The sequence below is a fragment of the Colobus angolensis genome, unplaced genomic scaffold, assembly GCF_000951035.1.
Source record: "Colobus angolensis palliatus isolate OR3802 unplaced genomic scaffold, Cang.pa_1.0 Scaffold11, whole genome shotgun sequence".
NCBI classification, from domain to species: domain Eukaryota; kingdom Metazoa; phylum Chordata; class Mammalia; order Primates; family Cercopithecidae; genus Colobus; species Colobus angolensis.
In genome coordinates, this window is record NW_012112030.1 from 7820130 (window position 1) to 7841378 (window position 21249).

Below are 21249 nucleotides of genomic sequence, written 5' to 3' on the forward strand. Positions count from 1 at the left end.
CAGGAGAATGGCGTGAACCTGGGAGGCGGAGCTTGCAGTGAGCTGAGATCCGGCCACTACACTCCAGCCTGGGCGACAGAGCGAGACTCCGTCTCAAAAATATAAAATTAAAAAAAAAATTTGACTCTCTTCCACAATAACATTGGTCCTGCTTCAGTTTGTGTTGATGAGACTGAGGGAGTCAGCTATCTACAAATGAGCATACTGTCTAAAACAGACATCACACATTATATAGAATATACAGCCTATGCAGCAGTGTTTCTCAACCTTTAATTCCATGACATTTTTTATAAAGATCCCATTCTCTTTAATACTAAACATTTGAAAAAATGATTTACCTAATATACAATCATATTAGTTATTAAATAAAACCTCTCCCTTGAAATTCTGAAAACCTTGAGATTTTCTGTAATGAAATATTCATGTATCGACTGAATAAATAACTTAGGTATGATATTATTATGATATTTCTATTAAATGTTCAGCCTGAGCTACAAGTCATACCATAAAATGACAACAATTTTTAACTTTCTAATTCTCAAATACTTGTAACTTTACTTCTAAATTCAGGAACTGTACCAACATAATGAACACTTGTACAGGGGTACTCCTGTTTCCTCATTCTCCTTTCATGCTTAAATTCAATTTAAAAGCACTGAGCTGAGAAGTTACAGAATTTCGATAATTCTCTCCCTCGTACTCAATTTAACACTGGCATTCCTGGTACCATCATGTAAGATCGACAGTAGTGACTGCTAGGAAGGCACTTTTTGAACAACATTTTGCATATATAAACTCATTTATTCCTCTCTATTATTAGGGTAATTTTGATGACAGACATGAATTAAGAACTAGGCCAAGATGACTAGTCATTTTCAAAAAAAATAAGAAAATATTTCTGGCTACTTTTCTTTCTTCCTGGGGCTCATGGAGATGGCTATTTTTCTAAGCTGGGAATTGAAATATTTATCCAAAAGGGGGGAAAAAAACCAAGCACTTACTGATTAAACAGAGTCTTCTCTATGTTTACTCACTAATTTTTAGTTTGTTTTGCTTAAGAATAAGGTTAACCCATTGTAAATATATTCATCATTATATAATTTTTACTTTTTTTCAAGCTATGGGGGAAGTATAGAGAGGGAAGAAAAGAAATAGATGCTGTATGTTATCAGTATTCTCAAAGCAATTGAAGGAGAGAAAAACAAGGCATGATAAGTAGTCACTGTTGTACCAGGTAATATTCTTTTTTAACGAGCAAGACCCATGCCTTTCCCCCATTTCTGGTTTATGAAATCATGTTTAATTTGGAAAAGTTCCTGGGTAAGGTTGACATAAGGCTTTAAAAGCATGAAGAGGCTGGGTGTGGTGGATCACACCTGTAATCCCAGCACTTTGGGAGGTCAAGGTGGGAGGATCACTTGAGGTCAGGATTTCGAGACCAGTCTGGACAACATGGTGAAACCCTGCTTCTACTAAAAGAAAAAAAAAAAATTAGCCAGGCATGGTGGCATGCACCTGTAATCCCAGCTACTCTGGAGGCTGAGGCATGAGAATCACTTGAACATGGGAGGCAGAGGCTGCAGTGAGCCAAGATAGTGACACTGCACTCCAGCCTGGGCGACAGAGCGAGACTTTGTCTCCAAAAAAAAAAAAAACAAAAAAAAACCCACAAACATGAAGAGTTCAAAAAAAATGTCAAAACTGAAAGTGGATGAAAGTCTTAAAGGAAACAGTTTAAAAATACACAGAAGTACGTATTAATTTATTATAACACAATTCCTCCAATTAGTTTTATCCCATGAACACTTACTGTATTCTTGAAGGTTCAGCTCCTTTACTGCATGAATGTCACTAAGCTGGGCAATTCGAGCTTGGACTTTTGTTCTACCCTCTCGACCTGTCATATCAATTTTTTCAATCATTTGCTGCTGTTTATCAATCCAATAGAGCCAGTTTTCAAACACAGTAAGTCCCACAGGCTGCAAAATGTTGGAGTCTTCTAATACTATCCGGTTAGCACCTTGGAAAAGGAGAAAATTCAACAGAAATAACTCATGTGGGTCAAGTTATACTTTTGGTAATTATTTACTGACTACCAGTTAGATTCTACAAGTATAGAAAAGAAAAAATAACAAGCTCTCTACCACAAAACTTAAAAATCATGCTAAGACATACCTACACTAGAAAACAGCTAATAAACTAGGTATTAATATGCAATCAAGAGCAAGGTAAGTGCCCAATATGTGGTAAATATTCTAGTTCATAGAAATGTAGAAAAGAACTTAGAACAGTAGTTTGAAAAGCCCTAATTTATATATACAACAAATAAAAATGGCACTTCTCTGGAGGAGCAGGGGTGGTGAACCCAGAGTTCTGAGTATACCTGAGGTATCTATGAATAACAGCTTCACTCTCACCCCACCTGGCTTCTCAGAACACTGACTCACCCTAAGGTAAGAATTATTTCCAATCATCTCAGACATAGGGCCATCCAGACTCTGAGGAGGCAACTTCTGCTATTGTTGGACAGTGAGAAAGTTCTTTTATACAGGGGGCTAAAATCTGTGTTCATACCCTCCCTGCTTTATTCATAGTTTCTCCCTCACTCAAAAAGAAAAAATACACTCATTCCTTCTGTCTTTTTTGTAACAGTCCTTCAAATATTCATGGAAAGTTTTCATGGTTCCTAAGTCATGAGTTCAGTCAAAGAAAGACATTAGCTGATATTTTGGAAATAGCAAGGGAAGTTCCAAGAAAGAGGCAAGCATAATGCATAAATGAAGAAAAGTGAGGAGATATTCCAGATGGGAAGGCACTGAGTAAGCCAACATTCAGACGGAAGGCTAAGCACAAGTTTACTTATATATTCCCTCCTAAAACTCTACTAATATGGTGATTTAAAAAATTTTAGGCCAGGTGCAGTGGCACACACCTGTAATCTCAGCAATCTGGGAGGCTGAGGCAGGAGGATCACGTGAGCCTAGGAGTTCGAGATCAGCCTGAGCAACATGGCAAAATGGCGTCTCTACAAAAAATACAAAAATTAGCCAGGCATGGTAGCATGCACCTGTATGCTAGGAGGCTGAGGTGGGAGAATTCCTTGAGCCAGGGAGGTCAAGGCTATAGTGAGCCAAGATCACACCACTGCACTGCAGCCTGGGCGACAGAGCGAGACCTGTCTCAGGAAAAAAAAAAAAAAGATAAAGAAAGAAACAAAAAGAAAATAATTTTTAAGGTATAAACCCATATGGACAAAGAAGGCAGAATAACAGAAGAGAGCAGGAAAGTGATACAAATTTTGGAAGGGATAGACCAGGGATAATGACACAGTAGCCCAGAGAAAGTTAAATGCCTACAGCCAGTGAAGCTAACAATGAAATCAATTAGCTCAGAAAGTGGAAGTACCAGGTATTTTAGAATGGAAGAAAGGTAGGAGTTATGTGGCTGGGGCTGAAAAGAGCAGTACTAATTGAAAATACGTGTAAGAAGTTACACAGCAATGTTCTCAGTACTTTTTATGCCTCATACTAAATACAAACAGCTAAGGATCACCAAATATTTAAAGAAAACCTCTATCTTTAAATTCGAAGCCCAAGACAAACACAACAAAGGAACTTGGAGAAAAAGACATAAAAACAGAAGAAAAAAAATAAATACCAATAACTTAAAAAACAAAACAAAACAAAAAAACAAACCTAAAGAATAGGCCGTCTTTAGAGGGGCAGAGCATTCGGAGAACAAAAAAGAGCCCTTGGAAATTAAAAACATGATATCCAAAAATTTCAAAGAAAAATGCAACAAGAGAGTTGGGAAACAAATTTGAGAAGCTCTCCTCAGAAAGTATAACAAAAACACAAAGAGATGGATAATAGGTGAGAAAACTACAGCAATTGTCAAGAAGGTCCAGCATAAAAATAAAAAGCGGCCGGGCGCGGTGGCTCAAGCCTGTAATCCCAGCACTTTGGGAGGCCGAGACGGGTGGATCACGAGGTCAGGAGATCGAGACCATCCTGGCTAACACGGTGAAACCCCGTCTCTACTAAAAATACAAAACACTAGCTGGGCGAGGTGGCGGGCGCCTGTAGTCCCAGCTACTCCGGAGGCTGAGGCAGGAGAATGGCCTAAACCCAGGAGGCGGAGCTTGCAGTGAGCTGAGATCCAGCCACTGCACTCCAGCCCTGGCAACAGAGCCGGACTCCGTCTCAAAAAAAAAATAAAAATAAAAATAAAAAAAATAAAAAGCTCCAAAATAGGAAAATGAAAAACAAATTATCAAAGAAACAACACAAGAAAATATTTCAGAATTTAAGGTGTAGATTTCTAGACAGAAAGGATCAACCTAGTAACCAGTTCAATGAGAAAGAAGGGAAGGGGAAGGGAAAGCATGAGCATAGATTTTTAAAATCTCTTTTTTTTTTTTTTGAGACGGAGTTTCGCTCTTTCGCCCAGGCTGGAGTGCAGTGGCTCAATCTCACCTCACTGCAACCTCCGCCTTCCAGTTTCAAGCGATTCTCCTGCCTGAGCCTCCTTAGTAGCTGAGATTACAAGCACCCGTCACCATGTCTGGCTAATTTTTGTATTTTTAGTAGATATGGGGTTTCACCATGTTGGCCAGGCTGGTCTTGAACTCCTGACCTTATGATCTGCCCACCTCAGCCTCCAAAAGTGCTGGGATTACAGGCATGAGCCACTGTACCCGGCCAGTTAAAAAAAACCTTAAAACAAAACATTAGCATATCAAATCCAGCAATAAATAAAAAGAAAGTATCATGCTAAATTTTATTTATTCCAACAAACTGAGAAAAGAAGGTAAATTCCTTAATTTGACAAAGGTTATCTACAGAAAAACCTTAGCAAAGAATAAACTTAATCATAAAGTATTGAATGCTTCCCCCAAGATCAAGGGGAAAAGGACTAGAAAGGAAGAAGAAGGAAAGAAGGGGAAGGAGAAAGGAAAAGGAAGGGAAAGATGAGAAAGGGGAAGAGGAAAATGCTGGGGGAGGGAGAGGGGAGAGAAAGAAAAAAGGAAAGAAGGGAGGAATCAAACAAAGGCACATTATCAAATTCTAGGAAATTGAGGGGATAGAACATTTTAAAAGCTTCTGAAGGAAAAAGGAAAAGGATGGCATACAGGGTGAAATTACAGTCACACAAAGAGTGAAATTACAGTCACATCAAACTTCCCAATGACACAAGATGCTCAAAGATAATGGAGCTCTATTTTCCAAATTCTTAGAGAAAACAGCTACAAAACACGAAAACAAATTATCAACCAAGTGTGAGGAGGGAAAAAAATGCAAACAAGATCAAGAATTCTAACTTTTTATGATGAGCCCCTTTCAAGAAGCTGCTAGAAAATGGTCTCTACTAAGAAAACCAGAAGAAATGGAGTCCAGGAAATAGGTTCAGCACCAAGGAGACTGGTAAGTACACTCCCAGGACAATGGAGAAATGAAGTTAGCCTAGAAATCAAGCAAATCCAGACTGGAGCGAGATGATGAAGAAATCCCAGAGATGTGATTTTAATTATGAAGACAAATAGATGGATCGCTTGATGTATGTGCATTTATTGAAACAATATTTACGTTACACAAGTATTAACTGCAGGGGGAAAAAAGTTTTAGAAAGAAATGTACCTAATAGTAATATGCTCATAGCCATAAATAATAAATAATTAAGTCTGCACTTAAAAAATTATGGCACTAGTTACAGGTGGGTCCTTTCTATCTGCAAATTTGTGCCTTGAATTCTGGAAAGTTCATAACTATGTTGGGAGGATGGAAGGAAAATTCACATGTGTGTTTTGGGGACATATGGTCTAAGATAGCAAAATCTTTATCTTCCAAAGGAAGTCAATGTTTAATATCTAAAACTGAAAAATCAAGAAACAGCATTTTTAAGCAAGTTTATTTTAAAATAAGTGAAAGTAGATGTGAATGCTTCTAAGCATGGGAACTGAGAGCAGCAGAGTAGAGCAGCAGAATTGTCTTTTGTTATAAGCCAGGTAGAACAGTTTGATATCCATAATATTTACATGTATTACTTTAATGAAAATTAAAATTAATTTTAAACAATAAAAAAGAATGATTTTTAAAGATTAGTTGGTGGTGATGAAAGGATGGTGTGAGGTAGACAACTGGGTAAAAAAGGAAATCAACAGTGTCACTGCAGGCCCCCAGACATGGTAAGGACCTGACCTACTTCGATGCTGGTGAAAAATAAGTAAGCTACTGGAACCAACAAGGAAAAGATATGCTTATTTATTCAACAAACTAAGTATGCACTGGATGCAATTCGCTATAAAAGGCTATGGGGGTGGCTACAAATATGACACAGAAAAAGGTCCCAGGATAAAAGCATAATTATCTGTGAATACATAAGAAAAAAAATCAACTTGACAGTAACCTTTTTCAGATAATAGAAAAAGAAGAAACATTTCTTTTTATGTGGCCAACAAAGCCTTGATGGCAAAACACCAACAAATACCTGATAAGAAAATTATAAGGTAATCCTTCTCACGAGCGTAGATTTAAAAAAACCTTAAAACATTAGCGAATCAAATCCAGGAATAAATAAAAAGAATAATATATGATGCTAGATTTTATTTATCCCAGTAAACCAGGGAAAGTTTAATTTGACAAAGGTTATCTACAGAAAAGCCTTAGCAAAGAATACTTAATCACAAAAGTACTGAATGCTTCTCCAAGACCAAGAAAAAAACAAACAAACAAAAAAGATTCTATTATCATCCTATTTCAACACTGTACTGGGGGGCCCCAGCCAGTATAAGGAAAGAAAAAATCACAACTCTCATTATTTGAAGAAACATGATTCTGTAACATAAAAAATCCTAAAGGTAAGTATACTTAGCAAGGTCCTGTGGTACAAGCTCAACATGCTAGAAGGAGAAAAAAAGAAACTGTATTTTCATATTCCAGGCACAATTAGAAAATAAAATACTGTTTAGTCTTTACCACTAGCATTTAAAAGCACCAAATAAGAAGGAATAATAACTCTAATGAAAGATAGGCAAGACCTCTATGCTGAAAACTAGAAAACATTAAGAGAAATTAAAGATTTAAATAAATGGGGAGACTTACCACGTTCGTGGTTTAGAAGATTAATATTATAAAGATAATAATTCTCTCTAAACTATCAATTTAATGCAAACCCAATGAACATCTTAGTATGTTTTTTTTTTTTGGAAGCGGAAACTCACAAGCTGATTCTACAATGTACATGGAAATTGCAGGAGTTAACAATAGCCAAGTTAATCCTGAAAAAAACACTAAAGACATAGATGAATCTATTAGAGTTATAATAATCGACAGTATAATATCATATAAGTAAAGGCAAAGTGACCAAGGGAACATCAGAGTCTAGAAACAAACTCACACAAATATAGTCACCTCATTTATGATCAAGGTGATAATACAGAGTAGTAGGGAAAGGACAGTCTTTTCAATAAATGATGCTGAATCAAACAGTAATGTGGAAAAAAATTGCATTTTAAACCCTGCCTCACACTACACACCAAAATCAATTCCAGATAGATTATAGATCTCAGTAAGAAAAGTTAAATGAATAAATTTTAGGGAAAAAAATAAAAGTATCTTTTAGTACCTTTGCAGAAGACAAATATTTCTTTTTCTTATTTCTATACATTTATGGAATACAAGTCAAGTTTTTTTACATGGACATATGCTATGTATCTATGATGTGTACAAGTGTGAAGTGTGAGCTTTTAGTGTAAAACCATAGTGTACATTGTACACATTAAGTAATTTCTCATCCCTCAACTCCCATGAAGATTTCTTAAACAACATAAAAGGCGTTAACCATAAAAAGAAAATTAATAAACTGTACCACATTAAAATCAAGACCTTTCTTTTCATCTAAAGATACCACTGGGAGAATAAAAAAGGTAAATCACAAACTGGGAGATTTATGCAGTATATATCTTGACAAAGGATTCACATTCAGAATGTATAAAGAACTCCTATACATCAATAAACTTTCAAGTTACCAGTTTTTGGTTATTTTTTGAGACAGGATCTCGGCTTTATTGGCCAGGCTGGAGTGCAGTGGTGCAATCACAATTATGGCTCACTGCAGCAGTGGGACAAAATTAATTGTAATGAATGAAACATTTTCATGAAGAGCTTTATCACAGACCTGCCTGCCAGGCATAGTGGCTCACGCCTATAATCCCAGAACTTTGGGAGGCCAAGGCTGGGGATCACTTGAGCCAAGGAGTTTGAGACTAGCCTGAGCAACCCAGCAAGACACCCATCTCTACAAAAATAAAATTAGCCAGGTGTGGTGGTGTGTGCCCACAGTTCTAGCTATTCAGGAAGCAGAGGCAGGCGGATTGCTTGAGCTGAGGAGTTTGAGGCTGCAGCGAGCTATGACCACACCACTGTACTCCAGCCTGGGCGACAGGGCAAAACCCTGTTTCAAACAAAAATAAAAACAAAAAAAGGTTAAAAATATTGACATAAGTAACTAATGTACAAATTAGAGGTGATATCCATAGAATACTATGCAGCCATAAAAAAGTTCATGTCCTTTGCAGGGACATGGATGAAGCTGGAAACCATCATTCTCAGTAAACTATCACAAGGACAGAAAACCAAACACTGCATGTTCTCACTCATAGGTGGGAATTGAACAATGAGATCACTTGGACACAGGGCGGGGAACATCACACACCGGGGCCTGTTGGGGGGTGGGTGGCTGGGGGAGGGATAGCATTAGGAGAAATACCTAATGTAAATTACGAGTTAATGGGTGCAGCAAACCAACATGGCACATGTATACATATGTAACAAACCTGCACGTTGTGCATATGTACCCTAGAACTTAAAGTATTTTAAAAAAAAACTGCAATTACTTTTGCACCAACCTAATACATTCAGATTGCAACAGATGGTGAATTTGGTGGGGAAAAAATGTTCAAAAGACATAAATGTATTAGGAACCCAGAAAAAAAAACCAGAAGTGATGTGAGAGACAGAGGAGATAAGATGAGGGAAAGAATATACTACACCAGGCATGTAACTGTACATGCATAAGTGTGTGCATAACTGTCTAGAATCATAGAATACATAATAGAATGGAGGCATCTGAACCAGAAGACAACATTAAAAAAAAAGTGAAAAAAAGATTAAAATAATTATAAATGTATTCAAACATACAAAAATGTACATGATACAGGAGTAAGTAGTCTTAATATTTTAGAATGCTAATGCTCCAGACTTGAGATTTGTTTGCTTATTTCTTGAGGAAAATACTGACATATATGCCTGTTTCTTTCTTCTCCCCTCTCCTCTTTCCTCTCCCTCCCTCCCTTTCTCTCTTTCTTTCTCTTTGTTGAAGAATCTGAGATCTGAAGTTCCCACATTTCTTTTTCTCTTTTTTGAGATGGAGTCTCGTTCCATAACCCAGGCTGGAGTGCAATGGCGCGATCTTGGCTCACTGCAACCGCTGCCTCCCGGGTTCAAGCGATTCTCCTGCCTCAGCATCCTGAGTAGCTGAGATTACAGGTGCCCAGCACCATGCCTGGCTAATTTCTGTATTTTTAGCAGAGACAGCATTTTGCCATGTTGGCCAGGTTGGTCTTGAACTCCTGATCTCAGGTGATCCACCAGCTTCGGCCTCTCAAAAAGTGCTGAGATTACAGGCATGAGCCAGCACGCCTGGCCTGAGTTCCCACATTTCTTAACAGTATGTATACATATATGTGTATATACAGTGTATCTACTATACGGTTTTAAATTTTAAACAAAACTAGATCTTAAGCATTTTTATGAAATTTAATTTTTAAAAATCATGTCAGTACACACAGATCTACCTTGTTCTTTTGAATGAATATAATATTCCATATACTGATATAATAGAACGTATTTCTCCATGAAGGACTATCACAAATAATGCTCAGCAAATACCCTTGTACACTTACATCAGTACTTCTCTAAGACAGCTATCTACAAAGGAAATCACCAGATCAAAGGGAATGCATATTTTAAATTTTGATTATTACTGGCAAATTGTCCTCTAAAAAAGCTCTCTCAATTTCCACTTCCACCAAAGCACACAAGGGCATGTCATTTTCTATCATACTGGCCAATGCCAGGCAATAATCAACGTTAACTTCTTCTTGCCATGCTGACAGATACAAATAGTATAATATTTTAATTTCATTTACCTGATCACTAGTGAGGCCAACACAGAGCATATGGACATCAGAAACTGGGGACAGAGGAGGTTAACGATAATTACAGACATAAGACTGCAGAGAAATGTGTAAGTAAAAGTATATCTTAAAACCAACAAATGATTTAATTTGGTTAAAATACCAGAAAGGTAAAGGCCACGATGAAGTTGTGAAACGTGAATACTAACTTATACCAACTTAAGAGCACAATTAGACTTTTTTCCTACAGGTTACGAAACTACCCTGAAGATTTTTTAAGTAAAGCAGTGACATTAAAACCATGCTTCAGAAAATTTAGGAGCCATGTGTAAACTTTCATGGAGAAAAATTGGCAGGGAGATCAACCAGAGGCTAGGATTTGGCCAGAGATGACAAGAACATAAACTAGAGCAGAAGAGTTAGGAAAGGATGCATTAGAAAAATATTATTTATAGAACCAACATCAAGAAAACTGGCAGGTAGTTACATAACAGAGGAGTAATCACGTCGATTGTTGAAGAAAAAGCTCTTCACCAACCAACCTGATGCTGACTACATGTAATGAATAAAATTGCCAAGAAACGCGCCAAAAACAATACGATGCAAGAAAAACACAATAGATGAATCATCTTAAAAACTCAAATTAAAATAAGGAAACATATTTCTTGGGTACCTGAGAGATCACTGCTTTCAATTCGCCGGAGGTCTGAATCAGCCCAAAAGAGCTTGCCCAGCCTGCTATCAAGGGCTAAAGCAATTGGTTTACTTAAGCCACTGAAAAAGAGGACCTCCCGTTCAGTCCCATCCAAAGCAGCCCGTTCAATTTTAGGAGACCTTTCCTGAAGATTGGTAAAATACATATACCTGGAGGGAAAGGAGGAAAAAATAAGTTACTGGAGTAAGAAACCACATAAAATGAGAATATTCTTATTAAGACAAATGGAGGCAGAATATTTTTAAATCCTGTTTTTCAATGTTTTAAAATAAGTATTTTTTGACCAGGCACAGTGGCTCATGCCTGTAATCTCAGCACTTTGGGAGGCCAAGGCGGGGGGATTGCTTAAGCTTATGAGTTAGAGACCAGCTTGGGCAACACGGCAAAATACCATACCCCAAAAATTAGCCAGGCGTCGTGGCATGTGCCTGTAGTCCCAGCTACTCGGAAGGCTGAGGTGGCAGGATCACTTGAGCCCAGGAGGCAGAGGTTGCAGTGAGCTGAGATTGTGTCACCGCACTCCAGCCTGGCTGATAGAGCCAAACTTTGTATCCAAATATACATGTATGTATATGTATATAAATCCTCTTTTATAAAAATATATACATATATTTATATAATTTACATTTTTAAAAGGTCATGGGATATTTTACTATTTTTAATAGTAGCAACAAAGGTACACAGAAGTTATTAGGGAGCTTTCATAGATTAACAGAATAGTGCTAGACATAGGCACACATATGTTTTCAGAATAATACAATAAATTAAAGATCAGTGACTAGAGAGACCTGAACACAAAAGTTTAAATTATTTCTAATTAATTTATTTACTAACTAAAAAGAAGTTATATATAAATCACTTCTTATATTTAACTTATAGTTTCATCCTTTTTCTCTTTTTTGAAGTAAGCTACTTTCCTTGCTGAATACCTTATCTATCATTGACTCAGATACAACTGAATACTGAGTATTTATTAAATGCAAAGCTCTTTATTAAATGAAAGAAATCATATTAGTTCTCATCATAAAGAAAACTAGTGGTAAATACGAGACTAAAAAATAATTAAATGTAAGGTAAATTGGAAAGGACTAAGTATAACTTAGAGAGGCATAGAGGGGGAAAAAAATCACATCTGACTGCGATGAGGTAGATCAAGGAAAACTTCCTGGAGGGCGTGACAGTTGAAATGGTCCTGGAGGTATGGTTAAAGATTTAGAATTAAAAAGCAACAGTGGCCCAGGACAGAAAGTCTGGGCAGTGAAATCAGAGAAAGTATAAGACAACTGTTAAGATAATGCAGAGACAAATGGATAGAGAATATTGAGTTGTTTGCTGGAGCACAGGACATTTAAAGGTAAATAAATAACAGGCTGAAAAAGAAGGTTGAGGAGGGTCTCAGAAGCCACAGTATCTGAATGCCACTTTAGTAACATACCCTTTCTCTGGGTTTACCACAATGGCTCGAGGTCTGTCCTGCTCGCCTTTTAGCACCACACCAATTGATCTCCCATCTAATCTTGTCACATTAATGACATTGGTAGCCTCACAAGTCCAGTAGATGTAGCGGCTGTAAATATCAATGCTGAGGTCATAGGGTTGTATTTCCAGGTTCTGACTTGGAACTGAGCTCACAACCACAGTAAAGCCCTAGGGAAAAAAAGAAATACACAGAAAATTAAACTCCAGGGGGAGATAACCCTGAGGCAATCACTCACAGTGCTTACACCTACATGGGCACACAGCTGAGAAGGCTCTCTCAAGTCTTAAGGAGTATTTCTTACTGATACCTTTCTTTATGGGTAATGTGCTTCTTTGTTAATACACATCTCCAATGTTCCTTGGGTTATCCTGCTGCTGAAAAAAGAGCTGAGGTCAGATTAGTTGCTCCAAGTACCTGATATGCCTTGATTAGGAGATAGGAGTGAGAAGGTGGCAACTGTCTTCTCTAAACTGGAGACAACTGTCGCTAAAACCACACCCTAGAAATATCTCTAAAGCAACCGATTGCAACTAGAGGCAATATTGCTCCGCCATGGGCGTTTGGCAATGTATGAAGACATTTTTTACTGTCACAACTGTGGGAATATAACTGATATCTAGCGGGCAGAGGCCAGGGATGCTGTTAAACATCCTACAATATTCAGAGCAGACCCCCACAACAACAGTTATCCAGTCCAAAATGACCACAGCGCTTGAGAAACCCTGCTCTAGAGATAAGAGCAACTAGTAAAGGCTATCAAATCTATCATCTTCTTTTCTGATCCTCCAGTCTACACATGTAATTTTTTTAAAATAAAGTCAAGCAAAAAGACAGGCTTTGTTCATTTGTTACATCTGAACTGTACCTTACTGGGTATCTCTGAAGTAACATATTTCTTAATTTCTATCTATTAGTTATCAGCCCATCAGTCCTGGCCTATATGGCAGAAAGTGCATCTGGAATATACAGCTATTACTATACCCTAAATGATCTCTCAGTAGCCCTAAATATATCACCTCCTTGCTCTTTATTGTAAGATGGGACATAGTGAAAAGTAGTACTCTAACTTCCCTAAATTTTAATAAATTCAAGATATAACTTACTATCACTGCTATAAGGATGACAACAAGTAATTATTTATAGTATTATAATCCCAGTCTAACAGGGCTTGGCCACAGAAAGAAAGCAAAGAAGTATCAATAGTGATATGTAAATCCGTAATTGGCATGTAAATGGGTAAGATTTATTGATAATATCCTCATTCCCATCCCACAGTCACCGAATAATTATGACCAAAAAAACCCATTGGATTAGTAACATGTTAGATGTTTTTAACCTTACTGAGATTGTGTTACATGTTTCATATCCTCTGAACCTTTTAAATAATAATTAGTAATGTAACTGTAGAGTTCCTGTTAAATAACACATAAGAGCTATGTGCTTTGCATTCTTTTCAGCTAAAAAAGTTCATAAGAATCCTAAGTGAGGGATAGAGCTGGATTCAGAACCAAGGCCTATTTCAAGGCTTCTAATACTCTATACAAACAGAAATGTAAGGAAAAAGGCTTCATAAAGAAATGTAGGGGGCAGTCACAAAAGCCATTACCGATATAACAGCTTAAGTAAGCCTAACAATTTTCATCATCATATCATCATCAAACAATTGTTTACTCAAAATATCGTCAGAAGGAAAAAATAAGCTACTAGGTTCAGATTTTCAGTTTCATACACACATACAAACACACTTAAGCAGAGTCAAGACTTAAGTGAAACAGAATGGTTGGTGAGTCCAATTATTAGTCAGGAGAAATGAATTTTGAACCATGCTCTCAATTACCTGGCTGCCATCTTCTTGTGCCTTTCGGATCATGTTTTGTCGTGAGTCAATCCAATAGAGTTGCTTGTCCAGAGGGTCATAGTCAATGGCCCGGACATTCCGAAGGCTGTGGATGGGAAGGATGATGTCGGGGCTCTGTTGTTCATCAATCACCATGCGGTTGATGGCACTCTTCTGACTGAAGAGCAGGAAAGTGGTAGGAGCTTAAAAGGAAGAAAAGAGAAAATCTGAAATCTAGTTACCCTATATCCTCTATCACCAATGATTTGATCAGCCTGTTGTATGTATTTCGTACAAAACAGACACAGATATTGAAGAGCTAAGGCTGAGGACAAAATTCTTTGGCGTGCCAAAGAATTCTCTTCAGAGTAACACTAATCAGCTCTCTGGTTACCAAATCAGTTATGAACTTACCTAATTAATGACATAGCCACCTACCCTATATTTCTCCATCTTGTCCACAGAGATACCACAGAACACTTCATTTCCATGAGGTATTTGATAAAAGTATACAAAATTCTTCTGGTCTACCAAGTGAATAACCCTTAACCTATTCTTTCTGGTGGATGGCAGGAAGCCTGGGCTTATATAAATTAAAGCAGAAACTTCTAGACTGATTTTACACATGACAGGGTAAGACCCATCTCAAGGGAAAAAAAAAAAAAGAAGGTTGATTTTAGTCTCAGCCTTCTCATTTGATCTGAAGTAAGTCACTGAGCCTCACTAGGCCAAAGTTTACTCAGCAGTAAAATAAAAGTCATAGCTATCTTGTCCCTCTCACTGAGTTACTATGAGAATTTTACAACATATATGAAAATACTTTAAAAACTGTAGGGCACTACATAAATGTAAATTTTAATATGTTTTTAATAACTTAAAATTTTTTAATGTTTTTAATAACTTAAAAATAACTTAAAAATTATTTATAAAAAATTAATAGAGATGGGGTCTTGCCATGTTGCCCAGGCTGGTCTCAAACTCCTGGGCTCAAGCAATCCTCCCACCTCGGCCTCCCAAACTGCTGGGATTACAGGCAGAGCCACTGTGCTCAGCCATAAATTTAAAATAATTATTTATTACCAGTAGTAGCAGTAATAAACTTGATACTAACAGGCATTGAACCTTCATGGATTGCAGATATCATTTTGTTTTGTGTGTATGTGATGATGGCATGGAAAGAGAGCAGGTAAAAATTACAAAAACTAATAATAATAGATGCTTTATGATATGGTTTGGCTGTGTCCCTACCCAAATCTCAACTTGAATTGTACTCCCACAATTCCCATGTGTTGTGAGAGGGACCCAGGGGAAGGTAATTGAATCATGGGGGTCGGTCTTTCCTGTGCTATTCTCATAATAGTGAATAAGTCTCACGAGATCTAAAGGGGTTTCCACTTTTGCTTCTTTCTCATTTGTCTCTTGCTGCTGCCAGAAAATAAGTGCCTTTTGCCTCCCACCACAATTCTGAGGCCTCCCCAGCCATGTGGAACTGTTAAGTCCAATTAAATCTCTTTTTGTTCCCAGTTTCCAATATGTCTTTATCAACAGTATGAAAATGAACTAATGCAGTGGCGCGATCTCGGCTCACTGCAGCCTCCACTTCCTAGGTTCAAGTGATTCTCCTGCCTCAGCCTTCTGAGTAGCTGGGATTACAGGCGCCCACCACCATGCCCAGCTAATTTTTGTATTTTTAGTAGAGACAAGGTTTCTCCATGTTGGCCAGGCTGGTCTCAAACTCCTGACCTCATGATCCACCCACCTCGGCCTCCCAAAGTGCTGGGATTACAGGTATGAGCCACCATGCTCGGCCAAGAATGACTTCTGAGAGACTACAACAACTTCAAAGTCTAATGCCATTTTTAAAATCTTCATTAAAATATCTGTATACATTTCACAGACATCACCTAAATCCAGGAGAATTTTGTCCTTCTCGGGAATATAAAACATAAATAGTCAAGCTACAACTCCTTGCTTTATTTCCTCCTATTCCCCATTCTTCACAGCTCCATTATTTGTGGTCTCTCAGCTTATTTTACATTTACACTCAAATGAATACTGGCTTAAAACCCAAAGGAAATCAGTACTCACAAAGAAACTTGGTATTTACAAAACTGTAATTCTGCTTTAAGTTCATTAGTTAAAAACCCACATTCAGCTTGGAAGATTTAGAAAGTTATCCCAATGATCCTACTACAAATCTCCATTATCTGGAGTCCATCATACTAATACATTGATTTAACAACTTTTAGCAATTTTTTGTGGAGTCCATGCTTCAAGTAGTAAAAACACATCACACAGAATAGCTAAAAAGTCTCCCACTACAATTTTTATTTTAGAAGAATATTTTGGCAGTACTACTTTCTTAGTAAAGCAAGAAAAAAATTGTTAAAGGTTCTAAATTGGCTGGGCACAGTGGCTCATGCCTGTAATACTAGCCCTTTGGGAGGCTGAGGCAGTAGACCACTTGCGGCTGGGAGTTCAAGACCAGCCTGAACAACACAGCAAGACCCCCTTCTGTTTAAAAGACTTAGAAGAAAGATCCCAGAGTTTTAGTTCCCACATTTTCTTGCCTGGGAAGCAATTAATCAAATATATATTTAGCTCCTAGAATATTTTGCTGGGTACTCTCTTTTCCAAGTAAAATTTTAACCTTCAATAAGATTCCACAATTAGTTGTGGATCTTGTTGTTCTAGAAATGTGGATTAAGATAAAGCCACATGTGGCTCCAAATAAATCTACTCAAATATATTAACAATTACAAATTAACTGGTTATTTCTAAAAGGCAGCCAATATTCTGACCTATTTTCAAGTCAGTAAGTGCTTAAAATGACAAAGAATATGCCATTTTAAAAGCCTAAATCCACCCTATCAAATTTATGTAAACTCTAACCACCTCTCCCACATTTCCTTCAGAATGGTGCTTTAACAACGACCTCATCTGGTTGTCTGAGTCTTGCATTCCCACAATGAAGACATCAGAGAAGCTGGAGGATGAGATGTGTACGCAGGAGGGAGCCTTTCAGTTCTCTTCTGAAGGCATATGTGTTCACCGGTAGCTTAGACAAAGGTGTTTGCTCCTGTTTAAGAATAGAATAAACTAGAAGGCCAAGCCCATCATGTATGACTGTACCATTTGTGCACTGTGCCAGGGGCATTGAGTAGGAACTGAAATCCAGTCCACACTTCCTTAGCCACGCCATGCACCTGCAGGGCTAAATCTGCTCCCAGGAAACATTTTTTTCCAATTTGCACAAAGATGCCACAGAGGCCACACAAAGGATTACAACAATTTGGCTTCCCATTTACTCTCCGATCTAATCTTTTTATTCACTTCATTCCAGCAACACTAGCTTCCTAGGTGTTCCTCTAACATGTCGGACATGTTCCCCCAAGACCTCTTGCATTTACTATCCCCTTTTGCTTGACAGGTCTCTTCCCAGATACCTGGGAATAGCTCATTTCCTCACTTCCTTCAGTTCTTGACATAAATGTCACTTTTTCAGTAAGAACTTCCCTAATCACCCTACTTAACAGTGCAGTCCCTGCCACCATCACCCTTTCTTGCTCTTTTTATTTCTTCATTATACTTATTGCCACCTAACCCCTGACATAATTTATTCAGTTTATTATCTGTCCCACTGAATCTCATTCACTGCTGTATTTTCCAACGGCTGAAGTAATGCGCAGCTTGTAATAGGTGCTTGATAAATAAATACTCATTACAATAATATATGAAGAAACAAGCAACAGAACCTAGCACAGTGGCATGTGCTCGTAGTTCCAGCAACTAGGGAGACTGAGGTGGGAGGACTTCTTGAGCCCAGGAGTTCAAGTCCAACTTGGGCAACACAGTAAGACCTGATCTCTTAAAAAGAGGAAAAAAAGCCAGAAGGAAGCACTGGGTGACAAGGAGAGTCTTGTAGCTATGATTTTGAAAGTAAGAGAATAAAATCTGAGGAAAGGAAAAGAAAAATTTATTTAGGACCTCCAATATATTACCTATCATACTAAATGTTATTTAATCCACAAAATTATTATCTCTATTTTATAGGTGAATGCACTGAGGATCAGAAAGCTCAGGCCGGGTGTAGTGGCTCATGCCTGTAATCCCAGCATTTTGGGAGGCCAAGGCTGGTGGATCACCTGAGGTCAGGAGTTCAAGACCAGCCTGGCCAACATCGTGAAACCCCCTCTCCACTAAAAATACAAAAATTAGCTAGGCACCATGGTGCACCCCTGTAATCCCAGTTACTCAGGAGGCTGAGAGAGGAGAATCACTTGAACCTGGGAGCCGGAGGTTGCAGTGAGCCAAGATCACGCCACTTTACTCCAGCCTGGGTGACAGTGTGAGACTGTCTCAAAAAAAAAAAAAAAAAAAAAATTCTTTCGGCTGGAACCGCCATTTTCCAGTAATTCGCCAAAATGACAAACACAAAGGGAAAGAGGAGAGGCACCCGATATATGTTCTCCAGGCCTTTTAGAAAACATGGAGTTGTTCCTTTGGCCACCTATATGCAAATCTGTAAGAAAGGTGATACTGTAGACATCAAGGGAATAGGTACTGTTCAAAAAGGAATGCCCACGTCACCATGGCAAAACTGGGAGAGTCTATGACGTTACCCAGCATGCTGTTGGCACTGTTGTAAACAAACAAATTAAGGGTAAGATTCTTGCCAAGAGAATTAATGGGCATATTGAGCATGTTAAGCACTCTAAGACCCGAGATAGCTTCCTGAAAGGAAGAGATAAGAGATATCCCTGAAAGGAAGCTATCAGAAAATGGAAAGTGATCAGAAAAAGAAAGAAGACAAAGAGAAAGGTACCTGGGTTCAGCTGAAGCACCAGCCTGCTCCACCCAGAGAAGCATATTTTGTGAGAACCAATGGGAAGGAGCCTCAGCTGCTGGAACCTATTCCCTATGAATTCATGGCATAATAGGTGTTAAAAAAAAAAAAGACTTCTGGACTGCTAAAAAAAAAAAAAAGTTAAATGATTTTCCCAAGGTCATGAAGCTGTCGGGTAAAACAGCGTATGTGTTTTTCCAGGCCTTGCCTTGCTTCTTCATTTATTTATTTAACAAAAATTTCTTGAGTGTCTACCACAGACTAAGCGTTACTCTAAGGCACGTAAGATATGTCAATGAAGAAAACAGAAAAAAAAATCGCTGCTTCATGGAGTTTATATTCCAACAGACAGACAATAAGCAATAAATATAACAAAGAAGGAAGTTATATAAATAGTAGAGTGTATAAATGACATAATACATAGAGGGGTGAAAGTGCTATGGGAAAAAGAAAAAGTACAGATAAGGGGCACTAGCATGCTGGATAGAATAACAGCATAATTTTAATTTTAAATAGCATAGACCAGGTGTCACTATGAAGGAAAAAATTAAGCAAAGACTTGGACATGAAGGGTTTTCATGCAAATATATGCAAGAACAACACTCCAAGCAGAGGAAACAAGCAGTTCAACAGTCATGAGGTGAGCGTACCCGGCCTATCTGAAACCAGCAATGAGGCCAGTGTGGCTGTCATGAAGAAAGCAAGGGAGACAAGAGTAAAAGCTGAGGTTAGAGAAGAAAACTGAGTGGTGGGGAGTGAGAGGCAAGAAGGGGTTATGAAATGTTGGGTATAGGTCATGTAGGACCCAGCAGGCCATTATAAGAACTAGGTTTTTATTCTGTGTGAAATGAGAAGCCAGACTTCTCAAAAGACATGTCTCTATATGTTACCGTCCTTTCCTTTTTTCCATTCACGTTTTAATGTACTGCATTCTGCGTTTCACCATTACTTCCCTAAAATTACTCTCTTCAGGGTTAATAACCACCTTACCCAAAAATCCAATGTACGCTATTTTAGACCTCCCCTTACTCATTCAACAGAGTTCATTTTTGAAACAACCTTATCTCTGTCTTCTGTGCCTCTATTCTGTCCTCCTTTTTCTCTTAGCTCTCTGATTGCTACTGCTGTGTGCTCTGTGAACTTCTCCTCCTCAACCAGAGTTGCAGTTTACCAAGTGCCTTCTTTTCTCTCCATCAGAGTCAGCCCACCGATGGGGGTTATGGCCCACAAGTTAAATCTGGCCTGCTGCCTGTTTCTGTAATCAAGTTTTACTGGAATTCAGCCACTTCCATTTTGAAAATGTATTGCCTAAGGCTACTGTCACACTACCATGGCGAGAGCTGGGCAGAGTTCAACAGGCGTGACACAGCCTAAACACCCACAAAGCCTGTGAGAGAAAGTTGCTGGCTCTTGAACCATACATTCTCTTTAGGTAACCTCATTCATTTTAAATACATCCTGGTATTTCCAAAATTTGTATCTCCAACCTCATGTCTCTTCTCTGATGATAGTCCATCATCTATGACACATAATCCAGATGTCATCCTTGCTTCCTCCCTTTCTTTCCCACACAGAACTCATTAATAACTTCTGCTTGTTCCAGCTTCAAAATATATCTTGAATCTATCAACCTCTCTTCAATACACACGCTGCTGCCACCACCACTGTCCAGGTCTACCTGTATTACCACACTGGTCTCACTGACTTCCCTGGTACTGGTTCTTCTCCCCAGAAATCAGACCATGTATTATCTTCTATCTTCATGACAACCCTATACAGCAATTACTATTATTATTCCAATTTTACAAATGAGAAAAAATTAAGGCTTAAAAAATGTATTACTTGTGTAAAGCAAAAAAGCTAATGTGTGGCAGAGATTGCAAAGTATAACCTCTTAATCATTCCACCACATGCTTGTGTTCTTTCTCTTTCACAACTGAAGTTGGCATCAGAATAGACCAAATTTTTCCTATGAGAATTATGACTTTCTTTTGTGCTTGAGAGAACGTATCAGGTCAATAGTTAATTATCTCTAATATCCTTAGCAGTTTGTTACTTTCCACCATATTGACCCAAACTCTACCTCTCCCATAATCTATTCTTTCTGATCTAATCTACTTATTTCTTAATCGTATCTACCAATTTGTTCTTGTCTATCCACCAAGAAATGGGCCTT

General features: G+C 38.1%; 1 protein-coding gene across 2 annotated transcripts in view; it reads right to left on the minus strand.

Annotated features, from left to right (window-relative positions):
* The window catches only part of LRP6 (low density lipoprotein receptor-related protein 6), a 149702-nt gene that overhangs the window by 17690 nt on the left and 110763 nt on the right, over window positions 1-21249 (minus strand). For both annotated transcript variants that reach the window (XM_011953772.1, XM_011953779.1), the window contains exons 13-16: window positions 14228-14430; window positions 12346-12557; window positions 10869-11059; window positions 1811-2020 (exon numbers count right to left, since the gene is read on the minus strand). In XM_011953772.1, coding sequence (XP_011809162.1) covers window positions 1811-2020; window positions 10869-11059; window positions 12346-12557; window positions 14228-14430 — 816 coding nt within the window. The remainder of the gene's footprint in view (window positions 1-1810; window positions 2021-10868; window positions 11060-12345; window positions 12558-14227; window positions 14431-21249) is intronic.